The sequence below is a fragment of the Bison bison genome, unplaced genomic scaffold (assembly GCF_000754665.1).
Source record: "Bison bison bison isolate TAMUID 2011002044 unplaced genomic scaffold, Bison_UMD1.0 scf7180017864183, whole genome shotgun sequence".
Lineage (NCBI taxonomy): Eukaryota > Metazoa > Chordata > Mammalia > Artiodactyla > Bovidae > Bison > Bison bison.
The window spans coordinates 6,994,847-7,018,540 of NW_011494755.1; the positions used below are offsets into that span (position 1 = coordinate 6,994,847).

Below are 23,694 nucleotides of genomic sequence, written 5' to 3' on the forward strand. Positions count from 1 at the left end.
ATCAGGAAGATCCCCTGGAGGAGGGCATGGCAACCCACTCCAGTATTCTTGCCTGGAGAATCTCATGGACAGAGCAGCCTGGCAGGCTACAGTCCAGAGGATCTCAAAGAGTCGGACATGACTGAAGTGACCTAGCACACACAACATAAGGACTCAATCACATATCTCAGTATTGCCAGCATACAGCAAGCTCACTGCGTCCATTATTTCTCTGAGCCTGACTTTTGTCTAGCTTCTGTTTAGTCACTCAGTCATGTCTGACTCTTTGTGACCCCATGGACTGCAGCACGCCAGGCCTCCCTGTCCATTACCAATTCCCAGAGTTCACTCAAACTCATGTCCATCGAGTCGGTGATGCCATCCAACCATCTCATCCTCTGTCATCCACTTCTCCTCCCACCTTCAATCTTTCCCAGCATCAGGGTCTTTTCCAATGAGTCAGTTCTTCACATCAGGTGGCCAAAGTATTGCAGTTTCAGCTTCAGCATCAGTCCTTTTGTCTAGATTGGTCTATCATTTTCAAACTGCTAACTGTGGCTACCATCCAAACATGGCTCATCATCTCATATTTAGTGAGCACCAACTACATGCAGAGCCCAGGGAACCAAACACAGGAGATGCTAAGCTACAACTGAGAAGCAACGGTTTATGTTAAACGTAGCCTGGAAGGAGCAGCAAAATATTTCTGAATCATTTCTTTGACAGATAAGGACAGTGCAATGAGTGCTATGGAATGACTGTTGGCAATAAAATGGAGCAGAGAGCGCTGGATTCTGGGCTCCCAGAGAGTTGGGTCTGCACGCTAACATCTTCAGAAATGAATCACATTAGGAAAATTTAACATTCTTTCGCATCGTCTCCTGTTCTGCAAACGAGGAACATAAGCAGGCGAAGACTGTGCAAGAGTCTTCGCCTGTGGGTATGGCATGTGGGTATGGCATGAATTCTCTTAGCCAATTTCCAGGACTTCAGCATCCCTATGTACTCTTACCTAAACTGATGTGCCAGAGAAAGCATCTATTGCACCTTGTCACAATTGCCCTTCGTTCCCTTTTCAAAAGCAACATGTACTTTTCACCTCTTCTAAATCTTTTTTATATTGCCCCAAGGCAATAAATCCCCACCACAATTCAACATCTTGTATCTGGAGACCCTTCAGATTAAGGCACAATAAGCAGGTCCTCTAGGCAACATTTTTTTACTTCGTCTTTTTTTAAAAAAGCATTTATTTATTTGGCTGCACTGGGTTTTAGTTGCCACGTGGGGATCTTCGATCTTCCTGCAAGCATCTGGAATCTTCAGTTGCAGCATGTAACCTCTTAGTTGAGGCATGTGGGATCTAGTTCCCTGACCAGTGATCAAACCCGGACCCTCTGCATTGGGAGCATGGAGTCATAGCCATTGGATCACAACACAAGTCCTAAAGAAACTTTTCTAGTCTTTCACATATTTCAGTTAAGTATCTTTCAGTAACATTTCCTGACACCGGAAATGGGGCATTTTGGTCCATTCCTGGGATTTTCGAATTCATGTATGTTGCAGGGCGGGGAAGGGGAGTAAAAGCGCTGTTCATTCGTCATTTTTCCTTTTCAAACCCCTGACTACTGTCAAAGTGTATGTCACTTTTTAAGAAAAATCCCACAAGGGCAAAACAAAGGAGAAAATAACCTGAAATAATGAAGGTGGCAGCAGCTTATTTCATCCAGCTGACAAATTCAGGGCAGTATCTCTGCCTCGTTTGTCAATCATAGAATTCTAAAGTAATATGACTGCCGGTGGAATGTTCATTAGCTTATTTAGCCTTTTTTCTCAGAAAGGAAATCTGATTCGGAGGATAGGTTTGACTGTTAGAAATATTTTAACAAATAGATATGGTAGATATTTGTTCAGAAATTAAACCAGCTAAATCTATGGCTCCAAGATTTGGATAAGAATATATTAATGCATATTTTAGGGTAAAATTACTTTATCAAAAACTATTCAACGGCAAAAAGTTTATTAAACTTTGTACTATTTTGTTTTTCCCAAAATTGATTACGTTAAGCAAAAATGGTTCCAAATGAAATAGTGACAGACAGTCTTTTAATAAGTCCTGGTAAACTTTCAGTCTTTGGGGGCTTCCCAGAAATTCGAGGAAGTGAATGACTGGAATGATGGGCTAAAAACTCCTTTTGCTGGTGAAAAGTTTTCCAATTTCTTAGTTTCAATAGAATTGAAAAAGGACCTAAGGGAATTGTCAGCTGAGAGATCATTTAGAATCACTTTTTGATAAAAGATAACTCATTTATTTTTGGCATGCCACTCAGGAGGAATTCCTAGAACTAAGTGACATCAATTTAGCCCAACTTTTTCAAGTCCCATCTACATTTCTGTATGAAGGTTTTCAGCACTGAAAGCTACAAAAATGAAAAACACTGAAATGAATGCTGTAAGGTCTCTTATTCTAACAGTGAATGACAAATCCATGGATCCATGAATTAATGAACAAGCCATCTTATTGGTGAATCTCCAACAGTATCTTATTTTTATATGTAATAAGTATTAAAATGTATAATAATGTTTGACACATTATATACAAATAACAATTGAAAAAATAATCTGTTAGCCATTTTGGTCACAGAACATGTGAAAATTTCAATTGATATCAACAATTTTTGTAGCAGAGAAGTAGACGTCTGTGATCAACAAAAGGCTTTAGGACATAAAAATACTTTCATTAGAACAGAATTATGTGGTGGAAGTGGAGTAAGAAGATCTAAGAAAACATGGAAAGTTTCTGCACTTAAAAAAAAAAAAAAAAGGTGCTTGCAGACCAATAAATTTTTGGTTACCAAAGAGGGAAGGGTGAGAGAGGGATAAACTGGGGTTTCGATTAACATATGCACACTACTATTAATATATATAAAACCAACAACAACCTACTGTATAGCACAGGGAACTATACTCAGTATTTTCCTCTTTCTTCGGCTGCACTGTTAGGCATGTGGGTCTTAGTTCCCTGACCAGGGTTCAAACCCTTGTGCCCTGTAGAGGAAGCACAGAGTCTTAACCACTGGACTACCAGGAAAGGCCCTACACTTACTATTTTGTAATAACTTAGAAGGGAAAAGCGGGTTTCCCATGTAGCTCAGCTGGTAAAGAATCCGCCTGCAATGCAGGAGATCCTGGTTTGATCCCAGGGTCAGGAAGATCCCCTGGGGAAGAGATAGGCTACACTCCAGTATTCTGGCCTGGAGAATTCCCTGGACTGTATAGTCCATAGGATTGCAAAGAGTTGGACAGGACTGAGCGACTTTCACTTTCATAAGGGAAAAGAATATGAAAAAGAATACGTATATGCATAACTGAATCACTTTTCTGTACACCTAACACAACACTTGTAAATCAACTCAACTTCAATAAAAAAATTTAAGTGCTTGTTCATAAATGGATACTACTAGAAAGAATCAAATTTGCTCTAGTATTTAGACTTCGGTGGGAATGTTTAACAGTAATACAACAGTTTTATTTTGTTTTAAATTTTTATTGGAGTATAATTGCACAATGGTTTTTAAACATCAATACAGTACTATGGAAATGCCATCTTTAAAAACCCTGTTGAAAAGTGTGGATGGCCTCTTAAAAAGCAATGAGGGGCACATGCATTTTCAATCTTTCTTCAGTGTTTATATGAGCAAAAATATTTGAAGATTACTTATTTATCAGGTGTTAATTGTTTTCCCTCTGTCTCCCTTTCACCGCTATAGGAAAGTTACTTATAGTGTGACTGGGGGAAAGAAGAAGGAAGCAAGGAATATTTTACAGTGAGAAGCAGGAATTGTTCATAATCTTTTTCTGACAATTTCAGAACATTGGGTATATTTTTATGCATATTTCTAAAGAAAACGACATACTGACTTTGGGAGGTCTCCGCTCAAGACGGCGATGGAGGAGGATCCCCGGGTCATCTCCCACAACACACACAGAATCTGCAGCTATAATACATATGGGACAATTTCCTCTGAAAAAACCTAAAGGCCATCTAAGCAACGACAACACATTGGCCAAGGCTTCCCAGGTGGCACAGTGGTAAAGAATCTGCCTGCCAATGCGGGTGTCATCCCTGATTTGTGAAGATTCCCCAGAGAAAGAAGGTCCGTCTAGTCAAGGTTATGTATGGTTTTTCCAGTAGCCATGTATGGATGTGAGAGTTTGACTATAAAGAAAGCTGAGCACAGAAGAATTGATGCTTTTGAACTGTGGTGTTGGAGAAGACTCTTGAGAGTCCCTTGGACTGCAAGGAGATCCAACCAGTCCATCCTAAAGGAGATCAGTCCTGAGTGATAATTGGAAGGACTGATGTTGAAGCTGAAACTCCAATACTTTGGCCACCTGATGCAAAGAGCTGACTCATTTGAAAAAGCTGTGATGCTGGGAAAGATTGAAGGCAGGAGAAGGGGACAACAGAGGATGAGATGGTTGGATGGCATTACCGACTCAGTGGACAAGAGTTTGGGTAAACTCCGGGAGTTGGTGATGGACAGGGAGGCCTGGCGTGCTGCAGTCCATGGGGTCGCAAAGAGTCGGACACCACTGAGCATGCACACACACACATTGAGCCAAGGAGACAAAGCCCCCATAGAAGCAGGCAGGAGGAACTGGGACAAAACCTCATCATAAACCCCATCCCAGCATGGCCACCCACAAATCAGAGAGAACTCAAAACCTGGAGCTGCTCCCTGAGGAGGGAGGAGTTGAACCCCACAGTGGGCTCCCAACTTGTAACACTTGCATCTGAGAGACAATACCCCGAAACATATAGCTTTGAAATCCAACAGGGCTCAAGTCCAAGAAACCCACAGACTGTAAGGAACTGAGAAATGCCTCTTAATGGGGTCTTTCATGACTCACCTGACACGGGGCTCAACGCAGAGACAGAGGGTCCGGAGGCATCCAGATTTGATACGACTCAAGTGCATTTGCTCATCTTAAAGCGTCTAAGTTTAGACCCACACAGAGGCCTGCTGGCTGGGGGGCACCATCTTTTACCCTCATTCTCTTCCTCACGCTGGTTAGTGGATACCATCTTTTTTCTTATTTCCTTCTCTCTCCCAACAGGCACCATCTATATTCTCTCCCTCTGCTATGCTCTAGAGCCACAGTACCTCCAAAAGGGGCGCTTTCAAACATGGCCAGTGCCCCAGTTTTTGTGGCTGCTCAGTAGCAGCTACCCCTAGATTGCTCGGCTCTGGAAGTGGGCGGGACTTATGCTTGTAGGTCCCAAAGGAGAAAGAGCAACCAATGGAGAAAAAGTTCTTAAACCGCTTCCGCCCTCAAGAGACAGGAAGAGGCTTTAGCTCCCGGGAGCACGACGTTCTCTGTTAATTAAGCTTTCTAGCTGCAGCCCAAAGGGCAGGTTTCTAATTAAATCCACGTGTAAATGCTATTTACAATCCTTTCCAGAGCTCTCCAAGGGGAGGTGCTAACTTCATGCTCTCCTTGGACAAACCAAAATGCCAGAATCTCCCAGAGGGAGGCTTCACACGCTTCTGGTGGCCGGGTTTTGAGGCTGCCTCCCAGGAGATGCTGCTGGATTGCAAGGCTCTGGAGATGGTGGTGGGGGGTGGGGGTTAACTGCTTTGGAGTCCTCTGGGCCTTATAACAATGGGAGAGACTGTTCAGGCAGGCTAGCACCCCCAGGGCACTGCACAGACTATAGACTGAAACATTGCCCTGACTTTCTATGAAAGAGGCCTATTTGCTTCTTCTGGAGCCTGGGGGGTAGCCTCAAGTTCGCCAAGCACACAGAGGCCTAGAGAGGTGCTCTCAGGGAACCCAGGCAGTTGGATGCCATCTTTATTTGCTCTCTCCTCTCGCCACACCTTGCTGATGGCCTCCTGGAGAGGAGTTTAGAAACTCATCTGGAGCCCCAATTTTTGTGACTACCACTGGGGACACCTCCAGATGGCCTGGCTCTGGCAGCCAGTGAGTCTTCCACTTGTAGACTGTATGTATTTGTATACTTTAAAAGCTGCTGCCTGAAGGTATGAATTCCAAACAGCCTGAATCTAGGTGCTGACTGAGATTCCTCCCCATTGGAACACCTGCAGGTTTTGGCACACCCTCAACTAATGGGAGCCATTAAAAATAAAAATGCTGCTGCTAAGTCACTTCAGTCGTGTCCGACTCTGTGCCACCCCATAGATGGCAGCCCACCAGGTTCCCCATCCCTGGGATTCTCCAGGCAAGAATACTGGAGTGGGTTACCATTTCCTTCTCCAATGCATGAAAGTCAAAAGTGAAAGTGAAGTCTCTCAGTCGTGTCTGACCCTCAGCAACCCTATGGACGCAGCTTTCCAGGCTCCTCCGTCCATGGGATTTTCCAGACAAGAGTACTGGAGTCGGATGCCATAAAAATAAAAATAGGCTGTCCTATATAGCTCAGGGAACTCAACTCAGTAATACTATGCTGCTGCTGCTAAGTCACTTCAGTCATGTCTGATTCTGTGCGACCCCACAGACGGCAGCCCACCAGGTTCCTCTGTCCCTGGGATTCTCCAGGCGAGAATACTGGAGTGGGTTGCCATTTCCTTCTCCAATGCATGCATGCGTACTAAGGCGCTTCAGCCGTGTCTGACTGTGCGACCCCATGGACAGCAGCCCACCAGGCTCCTCTGTCCATGGGATTCTCTAGGCTACAATACTGGAATGGGTTGCCATTTCCTTCTCCACAATAATGCTCTATGGTGATCTAAATGGGGAAAAAATCCAGAAAAGACGGGATATACGTATGGGTAGAGCTGATTCACTTTACTGCACAGTAGAAACTAACACAATATTGTAAAGCAATTCTACTCCAGTACATTTTTTTTTAATAATAAAGTACAATAAAATAAGCTGCTTGGACAATCACAAAAGTTTAAGAGACAACCAAGAGCTGGGGAGGGTTGAAAGATACAGGTCATCCCCTATATGGGGCCACTTCTTCAAGACTGAGAGAGCTGTCTGTTTTATCTAACACATAGAAAGCAATGTACAGAGACAAGGGAAATGAAACAGAGAAATATGTTCTAATCAAAGGAATAAGACAAAACTTCAGGGAAAAAAAGAAAACACCTTAAATAGATATAATTTGCCTGATAAAGAGTTCAAAGTCACGGTCATAAAGATCCTGACCAAACTCAAAGAAAACTGAGTGAACACAGTGAGAACTTCAACAAGAAATAGAAACTATAGTAAAGTACCAAACAGAAGTCACAGAGCTGCAGAAGACAATAAGTGAACTGAAATACAGTATTCTGACTTTGAAGTTGGGTAGTGTTTCACACCTACAGTCTAATGATACATGTTGTCCTGTTTTAACAATTATGATAGACTGGAAAACGCACCATCAGGACTGAATCCCTACCTCATTCAGTGGCAAACCAAACTAGCCCCGTCCAGGCAGCAGTGACCCATCCTCCTCAAGCTGATGAGAGCCACTGTCAACATGCCAGCAATATTCCCTCATAAAAAAGTGAATAGGAATACATTGTACAAATTCCTTACACCTTACAAATCCATTATTAGGCACAGCCGGGGAAGTTTTCTGGGAGAAAAAAATAGCCACGCTCTGCTCAGAGAACAAGATTTCCAAATGTTCTGGTTTCTATTCAAGAATGTCTACAGCTTTCTGTCCTTTCTCTTTCCAAAGAAATGATATAGTAGTTAGACAGGAAAATGAGTGTGTGTGCAGGGTGAGGATAGGGATTTGTGTGCATATATTTACATGTGTAATAAGATATTTCCATGTAAATATTTCACTGTTTCCATTTCTATTATGTATCCTCCTTTTATGAAAAATAATATAACTGGGGCTTTGGCTCATTATCTGGTCCTCGGCCTTGGCCCCCATCCAGGTATAATTTTCAACCTGCTCACCATTCCAAATTCACTGAAACGGAGCCTTGCCTGCAAAGCAGTGTCCTCAAGATGCCTATTGTCTCCATACTGTCTCTCAAATCCCTTGAGGGGAAATTCACAACAGCTGCAACTGCTTGGATTTACAAGAGGAGTTCATTGGCTATGCACAACTAGCCTTTTAAAATGACTCATCCAGGGAATTAACCATTACCATGCACTGTATTTGATTAATTGTTGACAAAAGTTAACCAAATGTCAATATTTTGCATTCAAGTAAACTGAATACATTCTTAAAAAGTCTTATCACGTGCCTTTGTGCTAAGAATCCCATGCTGCCCAAGGCGGATGTGGACACCAGGCAATTGCCTCAGATTTAGATAATGAGTTCTTTGTTTGCTCAAGATTCTGGTATTAAACTTGGCCTCATACTTACATCTGTTTTCTTGATGGGCATTGAAAGCAGGCAATGGGGATGCACAGTGAACTAGAAAATCACTGCCCATTAAATCACTAGTCTGATGAAGTAGGAACAAGGCAAACAGTTGTGGTGGGAAAGGGGACTTGAAGAAGCAGGAAAAAAGGTCTGAGAGATCAAATCATGTGGTATTTTGGGGGAACTATAACTAGTTCCAGCTTTTAGCTCAAAGGGTAAAGAGAGGTCAAATCATACAAACTTTGTGCTCTGCTAAGGAACTTGTAGCTTATTCCATGAAGTGAAAGTCACTCAGTCATCTCAGACTCTTAGCAACCCCACAGACTATACAGTTCATGGAATTCTCCAGGCTGGAATACTGGAGTGGGTAGCCATTCCCTTCTCCAGGGTATCTTCCCAACCCAGGGATCAAACCCAGGTCTCCCACAATGCAGGTAGATTCTTTACCAGCTGAGCCACCAGGGAAGCCCAGCTTATTCCATAATGAGTAATAATTAAAAAACTGTAAGCAGTGGCAAGATCGGGTTAGTCCTTTCTGTCATTCAGTCTCTTCTTTTCCTGCCTTGTATTAGATTGAACTGCATGAAACTGCTACCTCGTGGGTTGAAAGTAAACAAATATTGATGCTCTCATAAGGGTCAAATTAAATAACAGCACTTTGCAATTATATTTTTAATTGTGTTTATTGGTTAAATGTCTATCTCTGTGGCTAGATGGTAGACTCCAGAGCCGGACAATTTTGGTTCATAAATCAGCTCTTATTAGCTGTGTGACTCTGGATAAGTTACTTAACCTCTCAGACTTCTAGTTTCCTTGTCTCTAAAGTGGAACACTATTCCTGAGAGTTATTTTGAACATTAAGGAGTTAATATATATCAATGCTTGAAATGGTATTTGAGATACAGTAAAGTGACAGTCAGTCATGGATGACTGACTTTCAATCCCGTGGATGTATAGTCCGTGGGATGCTCCAGGCCAGAATACTGGAGTGGGTAGCCGCTCCCTTCTCCGGGGGATCCTCCCAACTCAAGGATCATACTGAGGTCTCCTGCATTGCAGGCAGATTCTTTACCAGCTAAGCCACCAGGGAAGCCCGAGATATAGCAAGTGCCACTAAAATATTGATATTGGCTATTATTATTATCCTCATCATCAGTTATTACTGCTATCATCAGCATCAGCCTCTTCATCACTTTCAAATGCCTTTGTTGACTGTGAAGAATGAGGAAAGTAAACCTAGAGCTAGAAACTGGAAGCACCTTCTTTTTGTTAGATTCCACAGGTTTTGAGTCTTCTTCCCTTAGCTTAAGTTCAATAACTAATCCTAGAAGGATATTTCCTCAACCTTTTAAACCTGCTCATGTAGTATTAAAATCCCATACCTGAATTTCTGAATTATACAAAATACCTGCAGTAAATGAAAATGAATTATGTCAGTTTTTTTTTAAAAAAGACAAAATATCAACAGCCTTTCATAAAGCACTGACTTACAACCAAAAAATAAAAACTTCCTTCGTGGGATGTACTTTCCTCATCTCCCAAGTGAATGTTGAGAAAGACACTTATAGCTAGCTCTAGTATTCTGCTTTTCTACGAATTAACAAATACAGTTTGCCTCAGCATGTAACTTTTCCCCAGTCAAGCCAACAATCTCTACTTCAGTATACAATGGCACATTATCCTGCTGCCTTTTCTCATGCAGGATTCTTGCTTTTCACTGGATACTCATTAGGTCAATATGCTGTCCACCTTTAGAAGCTGCAGTGCTTCTTGATGGTACTCACCTGCATGCAGGGATTCTCCTTATCCTCCCGACAGCATGATTTCTCAAGTGAAGGCCACTAGTCACACCCAGAAGAGCAGGATTTACAAAAGAGATGCTGTCCTTTATCTTCCAGTATCTCGTTCTTGAGATTAGCATTTTAGTGTTTATTCATTAGTTTTCTCACAATATTATCTCATAACAGTAACTACCACTGATTGAGAACTGACATGCCAGATACTGTCCTAGGCACTCCAAGTGTATTCTCTCAATTACCCAACCATCTATCTATACATATGTATATACATACCCATATCTGCAGATATACTTAAGTATACATATATATTGGGTTGGCCAAAAAGTTTGTTTGGGTTTTTTATACAATGTTACAGAACAGTCTGAATGGATGTTTTGGCCAACCCACTATGTACATACACACATATATGTATGTATACACACACATGTGAAACTCAAAGTGTTAGCTGCTCAGTCATGTCTGACTCTTCTGTCACCCATGGACTGTAGCCCATCAAGCTACTCTGTCCATGGAATTCTCCAGGCAAGAGTACTGGCGTGGGTAGCCATTCCCTTCTCCACTGGGATCTTCCCGAGCCAGGGAGACTTTTCATCATCTGAGCCACTGGGTGTATGTATATATACATACATATATGTATATATACACCCAGTGGATCAGATGACAAAGAATACACACACACACACATACACACACACACATACACACACACACACACACCCACACACATATAAAACTATACGATTACGAAGCCCATTTTACAGAAGGAACAGAGAATTAGAAGGACTTAATCATTCAAAGTGACATAGTTTGTGTCAGAGGCTGAAAGTGAGCCAGTCTTTCTGCATTTTTTAAACACTTTGAGTACAATTCAGTGTTTACGGTTTCTGAAAAGCAATGAATCCAAGAAGCTTTTCAGGAAAAAAATGCAAAATAAGCAGTATGATATTTTGGGAATAGGATTTAGAGAAAAATGTCCTGGGTCCCTTCCTGGGTCCTGCTGATTGCAGGTGGGATATGCCCTCTTGAGCAAAATACTCACCTTTCCCTGAGACCTCAATTTCCTCTTGTAGAATAAAGAGTTTAGAGCAGATAATCTCTAAGGTTTCTTTTGGCTCTAAAGAGAGATGATTTGCTTTGGAAAGGCATTGTTTCTACGATGAGGACAAGTGCTCAGAATTCCAACTATTCTGAACAAAAGGTAACATTCTCTCCTGAAGCAAAAAAATAACTATCATCTAGCCACCCTTCAGATCTCGGTTTAGAGAGTAGGATATTAGCCTAACCTTCCCTGGGATCCCTCCTTCATACTGTATCAACACAGCACAGTCTGTGATTACAAATCGCTTTGTGTAGCTAGACTGTAAGTTCCTAGAAAGTAGGCACCATGTCTATCGGCCCACTGAACCCCTGCCTGGTGCCTAGCACAGGGCTTGGCACAGAGAAAGTGCTCAGGAACATCTATCAACTAACTGTATTTTAAAAGGGGCTCACGGCTTCCAGGTTTTCAGTACTGGATGATGTAGAGCCAATATTTCTTTCTGCCTTTCCAAGCGGTAAGAGTCTAGTAATGAGTCTTTCAGGTCATGGGAAGGTTATAATTTATTTTCTTAGCTCGTAGCATGCAGGAGAAACCAGTGATGAGCAGAGCCTACCACAAGTGTGCAAAGCACAACTCAGAGTTCCGATACCACTTTCTCCCATCCCTAAGAAACAAATATCGAAGATGATAACATCAACTTTTATATCAATGAACTGGATCTAGCTGAAATCTTGCACATAAGGAAGGCTTACTAACTGAAGCAAAGGGATGGATAAATGAATCCTTTTGTGCTTGGTGTTCCTGGCTAGAACCAGCAGCCAAAGCGCTTCTGTCCCCTCTGCTGAGGCTGCACTGATGGGCCCACCCACTGCATACATCTTAAAGACAGCTGTGCCTTTCAGCCCGGAATGCACAACTGGTGGCAGCCACAGGGACTTGGGTAACTGGGGGCAGTGGGTTTGTGAACTGCCTCCCTCTCTTCATGCAGCCTGTCCCCTGGGATGCAAGATTACAGTGCCCAGGAATGGTAGGGGCTGGGCACAGCATGGCTGAGGCTGCTGGGCAGCCACTCAGCAGCGGCTTATTGGCAGGGAACAGCTCAGTCTCGGACCACACGGAAACAGATGTGCTGACTACAGCATGCAGCAAAGAAAACGAGAGCTTCTGACTGTGTTTGGTGGGCTTGAAAGGGTGGAGGGAAGGAGGGGGCGTCAGGGAGGCTGCCAAGCTGTGCTGTTCATGGAAGTGTGGGAAGACTCAAGGGGAGGCGTTTTGCCAACTCAGAGGCAGTTGGGCTGACTCTCTACAACCCCCCTTTTCTCCCCGCTTAAATGAGAAATCCTGCTGGGTGGAATGGGAACGGGGCCAAGAAAGGAGTGATTCTGCTGGGCAAGTGTGGATGCTTGCACCCAGGAAGGGTGTCCGCCAGATGGGATCAGGGCCAGTGGGATGGGGGAGGGGAGGAGGAGAAGAAACTGAGGGAAGGGAGATGAGGGGCAATGAGAATGAAAGTCAGTATCAGAGATTGGGACCAGCAGATGCCACCACTTATATACAGCAAGGATCAATAAGGTTCTACTGTACAGCACAGGAATCTGTACTCAATGTCCTGTGAGAAACCACAATGGAAAAGAGGATTAAAAAGAGAATGTATACACGTATAACTGAATCACTTTGCTGTACAGCAGAAACGAACAACATTGTAAATCAACTACACTTCAATTTTAAAAAACAAATAACAGCAAGTAGAAAAAGCAAAAAGAAATGTTCCACGAGGAGAAGAAAAGAGAGAAAAACAGATCAGGTCAAAACTGGGAAGTTCAACCCTGGAAGAGCCACGTTTCTGTGTTACAGAGCAGACCTACCTACCTTCCAAATGTCACAATGAAACAACATTCACACGAAACAAGCAGTGAACAGCCGCACCGGACAGTATAAAGTAAGCCTACTGCCCGGAAATTCTCCTGGTGGGTGTTAATTTCCATGGGAATACATTTTTCCCAAGCAGCAAACCACAGAAGAGTTGTTTAAAAAGAAACAAAAAAACCCTCTAAAAACCATGCTGCTTTTTAAGTAAAGTAGAACAAATAAGATGCTGTCACAGAAAAACCACACACTACTTCTAAATAGTCGATATTTCCTAAAATATAATTTAAAACACAAGAATCCTAAGTTGTTTTTCTAACAAAATATTAAAATTACAAAGATATTATGGTAAGGAAACCTAGAGGTAAAATTACAGATGTCAAAGAAGTGAATTACATTTTGAAGTGATGTCACTTTTAGAGTTTTTTGATGTTCCTTTGTGGAGACTTATGAGGAGCTAAAAGACCATAAAGTGAATGTTACATTTTTTGGTGATAATCCCACAAGCTCCAGGTACCCTGAGGACCAGAATCCGACTTGTTTCAATCTCTCACAGAGGATGAAGCATATTTTGACAATTTGGCTATTGACTGATTACAAATAAAAAGCCCCAAACCTTCCCCCTTCCCAGATCTGGATCTAGGCTTCAAGAGGTCCTTGAAGCCTTCCACTTCCTCTTGGAACTCTGTGCCCACCACGTGAACAAGACTGGGGGGCCTCATGGAGTCTGAGAAGCCACATGAACAACACCCTAGACGTCCTGGGCAAGCCTGGGCAAGTCCCCAGGTCCCCAGCTAGCTGATGCGCAAACAGGTGAGAGAACTCAGGTAAGATCAGCAGGGCAGCCAACCCTACTCACGGTCAACCACAAATTGAGGACCAAACGTGCTGCCCAACTGATTCACTGATTCATGAGCAATATCAAATACTCTTGGGACTTCCTGGGTGGTCCGGTGGTTAGGACTTTGCTTTCCAATGGAGGGGGAGCACGTTCCATCCCTCGTTGGGGAACTAAGATCCCAAGTGCCTCATGGCCAAAAAAACAAAATAAAAACGAAGCAATATTGTAACAAATTCAAGAAAGACTTTAAAAATGGTCCACATTAAAAAAAAAATCTAAAACCAATACTAAATTCTTTGTGGTTAAGCCATTGAGCGCGGGGCTCCTTTCCTACAGAGCAACAAGGCAACTGATACAGTTGACACAGATCAGACACTCACCTGTGCATTCGTACTGGAGACCTTTCCCATAATAGCCCTTCTCACAGATGCACTCAAACTGACCCGTGTGAGTCCCACATTTGCAGCTTGCCATCTGGTCACAGCAGTCTTTGCCGGCTTCACACAGATAGGAGCAATGGTACATATCCTCTTGAATAAAACTCCCAGAAGGCAGATCTACAAGCACATACGACAGGGAGGTCATAAAAAAAAGGAATGAGCAGTGGAATGTTACATTCTCTTGTTACGAGGAAATATCTTTTCATTTCCGTCAAATTCCCAATCGCTCCCCACTCCCATCCGAATAGCAAAGTGTATGATTTGCACAAGCACAGGCTGGGGATGTGGTGCGGCCGGTTAAGCTCTTTCAGTCTGGGACCTCATCCCCAGTTCTCCAGGCCAGGCAGGGTCAGGCAGAAATTGAGTCATTTCAGCAAGGAATCTCCAGATGCAGCAGGAAGTTATGCAGTCGGTTCTCCAGGTCAGTCTCCTGGCTTCCCCACCAGCATGAGGTCAGGCAGCAGTAACCAGATTTCTAGAGTCCCTGCTCAAATAAACAAATAAAGCTGCAGCCCTGACTGCTGCCTAAGAGTGTTGATTATGGGCAACTGACTTAAAACACATACCTTTACTTCTATAATTATTTGATTAAACACTGAAACAATGGCACCACACACATTGAATCACAGAACTAGGATCTGGTTTGTCTCTCAATTCTAAATAAATTTTCACATGTAAAAGGTGACCATTACTGATTACTCGAGCCATGCTCTGAAGTGAGCCATGCTGGGAATTCAAGAACCCAGGCAGAGCTGTCCTGTTCTGAAAGTGACTTAACAGGGCAGGGTAAAGTTGATTATGACTTACCAAGAATCGATGGCCTAGAATCAGGCACACAGTAAGTTCTATTTACCCTGTGGAAGAGGTTCCAAAGTCCCAGCCTAAATTTCAGTACTAGGTCCATGGTGGTAGGCCCAGTGATGGGCTCACAGTAGGAACTCAAATGGGTGAGTTTCAGCAATACACATGAACTGCTAATGAATACCCAGAAAAGAGACAGGTGATGGCCTCAGTTACGGAACATCTCTGTCAACGCATTAAGACCCGAACAATAATAGACAGGGACAAAGTAAAGGGAAGAGTCCAGCCCTAAGAGAGACTAGTACAGCCAAGTACCCTATTAAAGCCCCACGCAATAGACTGTGGTGTGGGTATGCAACATGGGCACCTAGGAATTACCTCTGAGACACAGGTTGATCTAGAAGTCTAGGGAGCAAGAAAAATGGAGCTGTAAGATTGGTGCACCGGCATCTAGGTCTGGAAGAGATAAGTGAACAACTTGTATATGGGGAAAGCTATTATTCTAGAACCTACGTCCACTGAGAATGGCCACAAACACGGACAGTCTTGAGGCCAAAAGTACACTAAGTTGTTTCAGTCATTTCCAACTATTTGCAACCTCATGGACTGTAGCCCTCCTGGCTCCTCTGTCCACGGGATTCTCCAGGCAAGAATACTAGAGTGGGTTGCCACTTCCTTCCCCAGGGGATCTTTCTGACTCAGGGATTGAACTTGTATCTCTTAAGTCTCTTGTGTTGGCAGGTGGGTTCTTTACCCCTAGAACCACCCTGGGAATCTTAAAAAGCAGATTCATCCAAATTGAAAGTAGTTTCAGCAGACCCCAAAATACAGAGAACTAGTGGTTACCAGTAGGGGGATGGGCAATAGAGGGGTGGTGGAGTGAGAGGCACAAACTATTGGATGTGAATTACGCTACAAGGATGTATTGTACAACATGGGGAATACAGCCAGTATTTTGCAATAACTAAATGGAAATAACTTTAACAATTGTATGAAAATAAAAAACTATTTAAAAAAAAAAAGGATGCAACTTCAGAGAACATCAAGACAGGGGAAATGAGGTTAATTTCTTTTGCTTTGATCACGTTTTTCAGAAAAAACAGGATCTTTTATTACAGAATCTGGAAACTCCATCAGAGCAGTACACATTTTAGATTCTAGTTTACAGTAATAAAAGTTATGCCTTTCAAAACCCTGTTGCAATATGGTAACCAAAATCCTTTCCTTGAAGACTCTATCCCATCCAGTTTCTGACTCACATTAGGGCAGAAGGCCCCCATCCTCCAAGACAGAAGGCTGGTAGGACTGGAAACAAGTCCTCTAAGATGCAGCTAATAACACTCATAATTTCATAATCCCAGCTAGTGCAACAGCCATTCTGTCTTCCCACTCAACATATCACTTTTCCCAGAGAAAAGGACAAACAAAAAAAGTCCCAGGTAGTGAACTTCTGCCATGTGCCAAATATTACATTGGTGAAATTGAAATATTTCATTTAATCCTCTTGACAAAACTATATGGCACATGTTATAATAGCTCCATTTTAAAAGCAGAGAAAACTGAAGGTCACAGATGTTAGATAAATTGCCTAAAATAATAGCAATAATGGACAGTCATTGACAGCTTAGTATTATAAGCCCTCAGTAAGTTTTCTAGTCGCTTTCTATGTATTAATCCATGTATTCCTTGGAACAAACCTATGAAGTAGATAGTCTTCTTCTATCCTATTTCATCAATAAGAAATCTAAGGAGTACAAAAGCTAAATAATTTGGTCAAAGCCACTCAGTTACTAGTTGACTGACTGGGACTTTTTTTTGCTATATCCACAGGTAGCCTGAGATGCTGCTCCAAACTCTTCTGTTGGAACTACAGTAGGGCTGACCCATTTATTTTGTGTGTATATTAGTCACTCAGTTGCGTCCAACTCTTTGTGATCCCATGGACTATATAGCCCCTCAGGCTCCTCTATCCATGGAATTCTCCAGGCAAGAATACTGGAGTGGGTAGCCATTCCCTTCTCCCAGGGATCTTCCTGACCCAGGGATTGAACTGGGTGTCCTACATTGCAAGAGTCTTTACCATCTGAGCCACCAGGGAAGTTTATCACTAATTGTGAGGAAATCTTGTGTTGCCATGATTTACCCATCAAACTGAATCTTTTACATGGATATCTGAAAGATCAAGCCTAATTTGCTCCATGGCTTTGGTCTGAGGCTATATCCTCAATCCCCTACTTCAAATCTACACTTTCTCTTCTGGATCACAGTAACATACATGCCCATACCACACCTGGAAGTTCATCATCTGACTTAAGTCATTCAACTAAACATCACTATAAACAGTGTGCAAAGAACTTAATGAATGGATTTACTGATGCTATCCTCTGTTGCTCTCACTGCTCTTCAGTTTATCCATAAGCATATCATATGCTATGCTATGCTAAGTCACTTCAGTCATGTCCGACTCTGTGTGACCCCATAGACGGCAGCCTACCAGGCTCCCCTGTCCCTGGGATTCTCCAGGCAAGAACACTGGAGTGGGTTGCCATTTCCTTCTCCATGCATGAAAGTGAAAAGTGAAAGTGAAGTCGCTCAGTCATCAGGTCAATAAATACGTGTTAAGTATTTATTATCCCTCTAATCTTCACGAATATTTCTGGAAACATTCTGGTGAGATTCACGAAGGCTGTCTCTCAATGTTTACTTCATCCTTCCAGATAACTGTAGATGAAATCTAAGTCAAGATTCCTGACTCCGTGTGTGGCCTTAAAACACACCTCCATTCATTCCCCTGATTCTAATGGTCCTGGGTGGAAGCATACGGATATTTTAGTGAAAATATATCACAGCTGTTAAAAAACAAAACAATACTCCTGTTGCAAGGTCAGAGTGTCATCTCTATGTATGAAGTTCAACACATCTCATAATACACAAGGGGTGCATGGCTAGCACACTCAGCAAAGACCCCATAGGGCTTGGTATTGCCTTCCCTGCGGGGTGGGTTTCAAGCAGTAAGCAAGAAGGAAACCCCATATAAAGGCACTGTGGTATGCCATTAAGCTTCCATTACCTTCATGCAATGCCCGGCGAGCTAAAGCCTCAAATTCTTCAAAACTGTGGAGCAGATAGCAATGTTCCTCCTTTGGGATGGAAGCCATGTCATTCAGCTCTCGAATGTTTCCTTGCCATATGCCAAATGTAAATATTTCCACTCCAAAATCTCGCAGTGATGCCGCAATGGGTCTTGGGTCTCCCCCGTTGGAATATCCATCCGTAATGAGAAATATAACTTTTGTTGAGTTTTCTCTAGAATGACGAAGAATTTGCTGTAACAAAACAGAGAAAGTTAGTATGAGTCTGTACTGTGTGTCCTACTCTGCGCCTCCCTTACTAGGCAACGGAGTGCTTGTGTCCAGCATTAACATTCTACAAGCGTGAGGAATGGAGCACTGATCAGTGAGGGTAAAACAAACAGGCACAGATAAGCGCCTACGACGGTCTTCTCACAGAACCATAATAAAACTCAAAAGCATTTTGTAACATCATCAGTGTCCTCATCATCACTATGATTATTGCCACGTGTGCTAAGTTGCTTCAGTCATGTCTGATTCTGCTTGACCCCATGGACTGTAGCCCACCAGGCTGCTCGGGCCATGGGGATTCTCTTGTCAAGAATACTGGAATGGACTATCATGCCCTCCTTCAAGGGATCTTCCCAACCCAGGGATCGAACCCAGGTCTCCTTCATTGAGGGGAGATTCTTTACTGTTTGAGCCACTGTAGAAGTCCATAAAAACTACTTAGCATAGAGCTTGCTAATAAAGAGCAACAAATGTTTATGGAATGAATTTGTATTATCAATTATTGTTAAGCTATTTTTAAATTGATTTTCAGGCTCAAAATTTGGACCAAATCTGAGTCCTATATATCTACTTCCTAGCATATCTAGCTAGCTACCCACTTACCTACCTAGCTGAACCACCTCATGCTCAAACAGTAAAAGCTGAACCAGAAGAAAATTTAGCAGAATACGTCTTTTCCAGAGTTAACCATGGCTCACTTGCTTCCTCTATTTGTTTTTCCACTGTTCTTCCAAAATTGGAGAATTGCTTCAACACTTCGTCTTTTTTGGACCACCCAGTATCAGCACAAAAATCAGCTGTTTTTTCGGTGGTGTCCTATCTTCATGAGAAAATACTACCACTTCACTCAATTTGTTAGTTGGGCTTTAATGTTTTAGGATAAGTGAGTTATGCTTTATAGTGTTACATGCTATTCCTTCTCATACATAAAAAGAAAAAAACCAAGCCTTTTTAAAAAGGTGTATATTTTATTGCCATTGATATTTTGTAATATCATACTGTAGAGGCACAGAAGATTCAATGGTTGGCCTGGTTTATAATTAAACTCGCTGATATTGCTGTTCATTAGAAATGGGTCAGAAAGGTAAAGAAGCACCAGGGGACATTTTCTGGCAAGTCCTTAGAAAGAATTCCATGTTTTTAGGCAGTGATTCAAGAAGAGCAACATTGGAACCTAGGGTTCTGTTAATGTTAAAAGAAGATATTATGATCTTAAAAATAACTTTGCCTCAATTCATTTTAGGGGACAGACTCAACTATAAGCTCTAGATTCTCAGATTTTAAGGTTCATGTCTATAGAAAACATATTTCATTGGTACATAATCAAGAAGGATTTATTCTAATTCAGTAATTGCTGCCAACTTGTTTTAGAGTCTATGAGCAAAATCTGAATTTATAAACAAACTAAAAATTACTCTGGAAAACATCTGGAAAGCCAGCATTTTGAGAAAAGGTATTCAAACACTTCACTCCACTCCTTCGCCAAAACCAAGTGAAGTATAAACAACAAAGTCCTAATGTACAGCACAGGGAACTATACTCAATATCCTACGATAAACCACAATGGAAAAGAACATGAAAAAAAGAATGTATACATGTGTACAACTGAGTCACTTGGCTGTACAGCAGAGATTGGCACAACACTGTAAATCAACTATACTTCAATTAAAAAAACAGTGAAATAAAAACAAATAGTGCCGAGGGGCCACACTGAAGACAGGAACTGAGGACAGGTGTGTGTTGCAGGGAAACGTGAGACACTAATGGAGACATTTACCAAGGACACACACCAAGGGGCTCAATCGACAGTCTCAAAAGTCTTAGTGCCCCCCCCATCTAGCTTCAAATTTATTGGCATAAACTAATCATAATAAGATCTGTTTACTGTCGACATCAAAATGCTTGGCTCTTAAAGCTTAAAAATCTACCCTCTTGATGAGTAACAGAAGATGTGAATGAATACTCGGTACATGAGAGCTAATTCCTCACTCCAGACAAGGAAAGAACCTCTGAATGACTCTCCTCAAAATGAACAGAAGTAACTAACGTTGGTGAGAATGGGGTGAAAAGGGAACACATGTACACTGCTGCTGAGAATGTAAATTGGTGCAACCACTGTGAAAGACAGTATGGAGGCTGTGCAAATATCTGAAAATAGAACTGCCATATGTCCCAGCAACGCTACTCCTGGGTCTATAGCTGAAGAAAGCAAAAAAAAAAAAGATACATGCACCTCAAAGTTCATAGCGGCATTATTCACAAATGCCAAGATCAAGAAGCAATCTAAGTGTCTGTTAACAGATGAATGGATAAAAAGAAGTGGTATATATACACAATGCAATATTCAGTTCAGTTCAGTTCAGTCACTCTGTTGTGTCCGACTCTTTGCAACCCCATGAATCACAGCATGCCAGGCCTCCCTGTCCATCACCAACTCCTGGAGTTCACTCAAACTCATGTCCATCGAGTCGGTGATGCCATCCAGCCATCTCATCCTCTGTCGTCCCCTTCTCCTCCTGACCCCGATCCCTCCCAGAATCAGGGTCTTTCCAATGAGTCAACTCTTCGCATGAGGTGGCCAAAGTATTGGAGTTTCAGCTTCAGCATCAGTCCTTCCAATGAACACCCAAGACTGATTTGCTTTAGGATGGACTGGTTGGATCTCCTTGCAGTCCAAGAGACTCTCAAGAGTCTTCTCCAACGCCACAGTTCAAAAGCATCAATTCTTTGGCACTCAGTTTTCTTCACAATCCTACTCTCACATCCATACATGACCACAGGATAAACCATAGCCTTGATTAGATGGACCTTTGTTGGCAAAGTAATGTCTCTGCTTTTGAATATGCTATCTAGGTTGGTCATAACTTTCCTTCCAAGGAGTAAGCGTCTTTTCATTTCATGGCTGCAATATTACATATCCATAAAAAAGAAAGAAAATTTGACATCTTCCGCAAGATAGATTTGGAGGGCACTAGGCTAAGTGAAATAAGTCAGACAAGAAAGACAAATACTATATGGTATTATGTGGAACCTAAAATGTACAACAAACTAGTGAATATAACAAAAAAGAAGCAGACGTACAGATATGGAGGACGAACTAGTGGTTACCAGTGGGGAGACAAAGGGAGGGGCAAGATAAGGCTAGGGGAGTGGAAAGTGCAGACTACTGGGTGTAAGGTAGGCTACAAGGATGTATTGTACAACACGGGGGACAAAACCAATATTTTATAATAACTGGAACTGGAATGCAACCTTTAAAGTTGTATAACAAGTAAAAAATAATAAAGAAAAAAAAAAAAAAAACTCCAAGGAGAGAAAGAGAGTTCGAGAACAAGAGATTTTAGATATTGCTGTGAAGTTCTCTGCTCTACACCAATCTCTCCATATCTCCCAACTCAGTCACAGAAGGAGTATGACTGACATCTCTTTATGGGGATGGGTATAGGGATGTATGAGTTCTCATTCCATGTGCTTATTTAGGATAGTGCTAAGTCCCACAGAAGTGCCACTGGTCACAGTGATATGAGGCAACAGAACATAACTATGTGGGATGATCAAGGGAAGAGGACCTGATGAGTCTTGTATATTCCTGGAGAGACTTAGGAGAGAGAATCAGTGCAATGTGAAGACTTCTGGAGCAGTCCTGCAATATTTAGGATGTGTTGGAGAAGACTCTTAAGAGTCCCTTGGACTGCAAGGACATCCAACCAGTCCATCCTAAAGGAAATCAGTCCTGAATATTCATTGGAAGAACTGATGCTGAAGCTGAAACTCCAATACTTTGGCCACCTGATACGAAGAACTGACTCATTTGAAAAGACCCTGATGCTGGGAAGGATTGAAGGCGGGAGGAGAAGGGGATGACAGAGGATGAGATGGTTGGATGGCATCACCAACTCATGACATGAGTTTGAGTGAACTCCAGGAGTTGGTGATGGACAGGGAGGCCTGGCGTGCTGCAGTCCATGGGGTCGCAAAGAGTCAGACACGACTGAGCGACTGAATTGAACTGAACTAAGTGGCTGACAGCATGGACCATGGAAGCCACGCCTCTCTCAAACTGCCTGAGAGGAGAAATCCTGGAAGAAATCCTGGAAGCCATAAGATATGACTGCACCAAAGTGACAAAGATGACAAACCCATATGCAGACGACCAACAATGATCATTGTGACCACTGATGAGAGAACTGAGACAATTCCAGAGGATGGTCGTGCAGAGAATGTCAGGACTGAGGGGTGGACAACTCCTCCCACGCTGCCGCTTTGCAGAAGCTCCAAAGCTTAGATTCAACTAGAGAGTGAAAGGGAAGAGGAAAACCTTCCTGAATGTGGCTCAGTTTCCAACAGTGAAGTCCTTGAGAAATGTCTTATTTGAGTTTGCTTGAAGTTTTCTGTCATCCGGTGAAGTCTCAAAATAGAAATGACAGTTGGTATTAGAAAAAAAAAAATACTTGAAAAAGATCTTAATTGGTGGATAGGAAAATATTTTCTTTTTTAATAAACACAGTTTCTCTTCCTGATATAACCTTGTGATATCTTAGAAAATAGGTAGGAAAAACTTTTAGAACTCTACCATCCACACCTTATTTAGAGGAGGAGACAAAGACTAGCGATGAAGGGCAGGGGGAGGGAGAGAAGGAGGTCACTTGATTCAACCTCCTTGCAGCCCAGCTCAAATGTATTCAGAGGTGACAAAGGCAAGGACAACTTCAGACAAAAGCCTAGTCTTGTCCCCAAATGAAACTTCCTTGAAGGCAGGCATTTTTGTCTATTTTTCAATTCCTTAATTCCCAATGTCTAGCACAGTGCTTGGCAAATAGTACACACTTAGTGAATCAGATCAGATCAGTCGCTCAGTCGTGTCCGACTCTTTGCGACCCCATGAATCATAGCAGGCCAGGCCTCCCTGTCCATCACCAACTCCCGGAGTTCAAACTCACGTCCATCGAGTCAGTGATGCCATCCGGCCATCTCATCCTCTGTCGTCCCCTTCTCCTCCTGCCCCCAATCCCTCCCAGCATCAGACTCTTTTCCAATGAGTCAACTCTTCGCGTGAGGTGGCCAAAGTACTGGAGTTTCAGCTTTAGCATCATTCCTTCCAAAGAAATCCCAGGGCTGCTCTCCTTCAGAATGGACTGGTTGGATCTCCTTGCAGTCCAAGGGACTCTCAAGAGTCTTCTCCAACACCACAGTTCAAAAGCATCAATACAGCAGAGCTCAGCCTTCTTCACA

General features: G+C 42.5%; 1 protein-coding gene across 1 annotated transcript in view; it reads right to left on the reverse strand.

Moving 5' to 3' along the window:
* The window catches only part of SVEP1 (sushi, von Willebrand factor type A, EGF and pentraxin domain containing 1), a gene marked incomplete at its 5' end in the record, with an annotated part of 208,166 nt that overhangs the window by 154,829 nt on the left and 29,643 nt on the right, over positions 1–23,694 (reverse strand). Inside the window, 2 exons of the mRNA XM_010843623.1 lie at positions 14,240–14,416; positions 18,171–18,426. Coding sequence (XP_010841925.1) covers positions 14,240–14,416; positions 18,171–18,426 — 433 coding nt within the window. The remainder of the gene's footprint in view (positions 1–14,239; positions 14,417–18,170; positions 18,427–23,694) is intronic.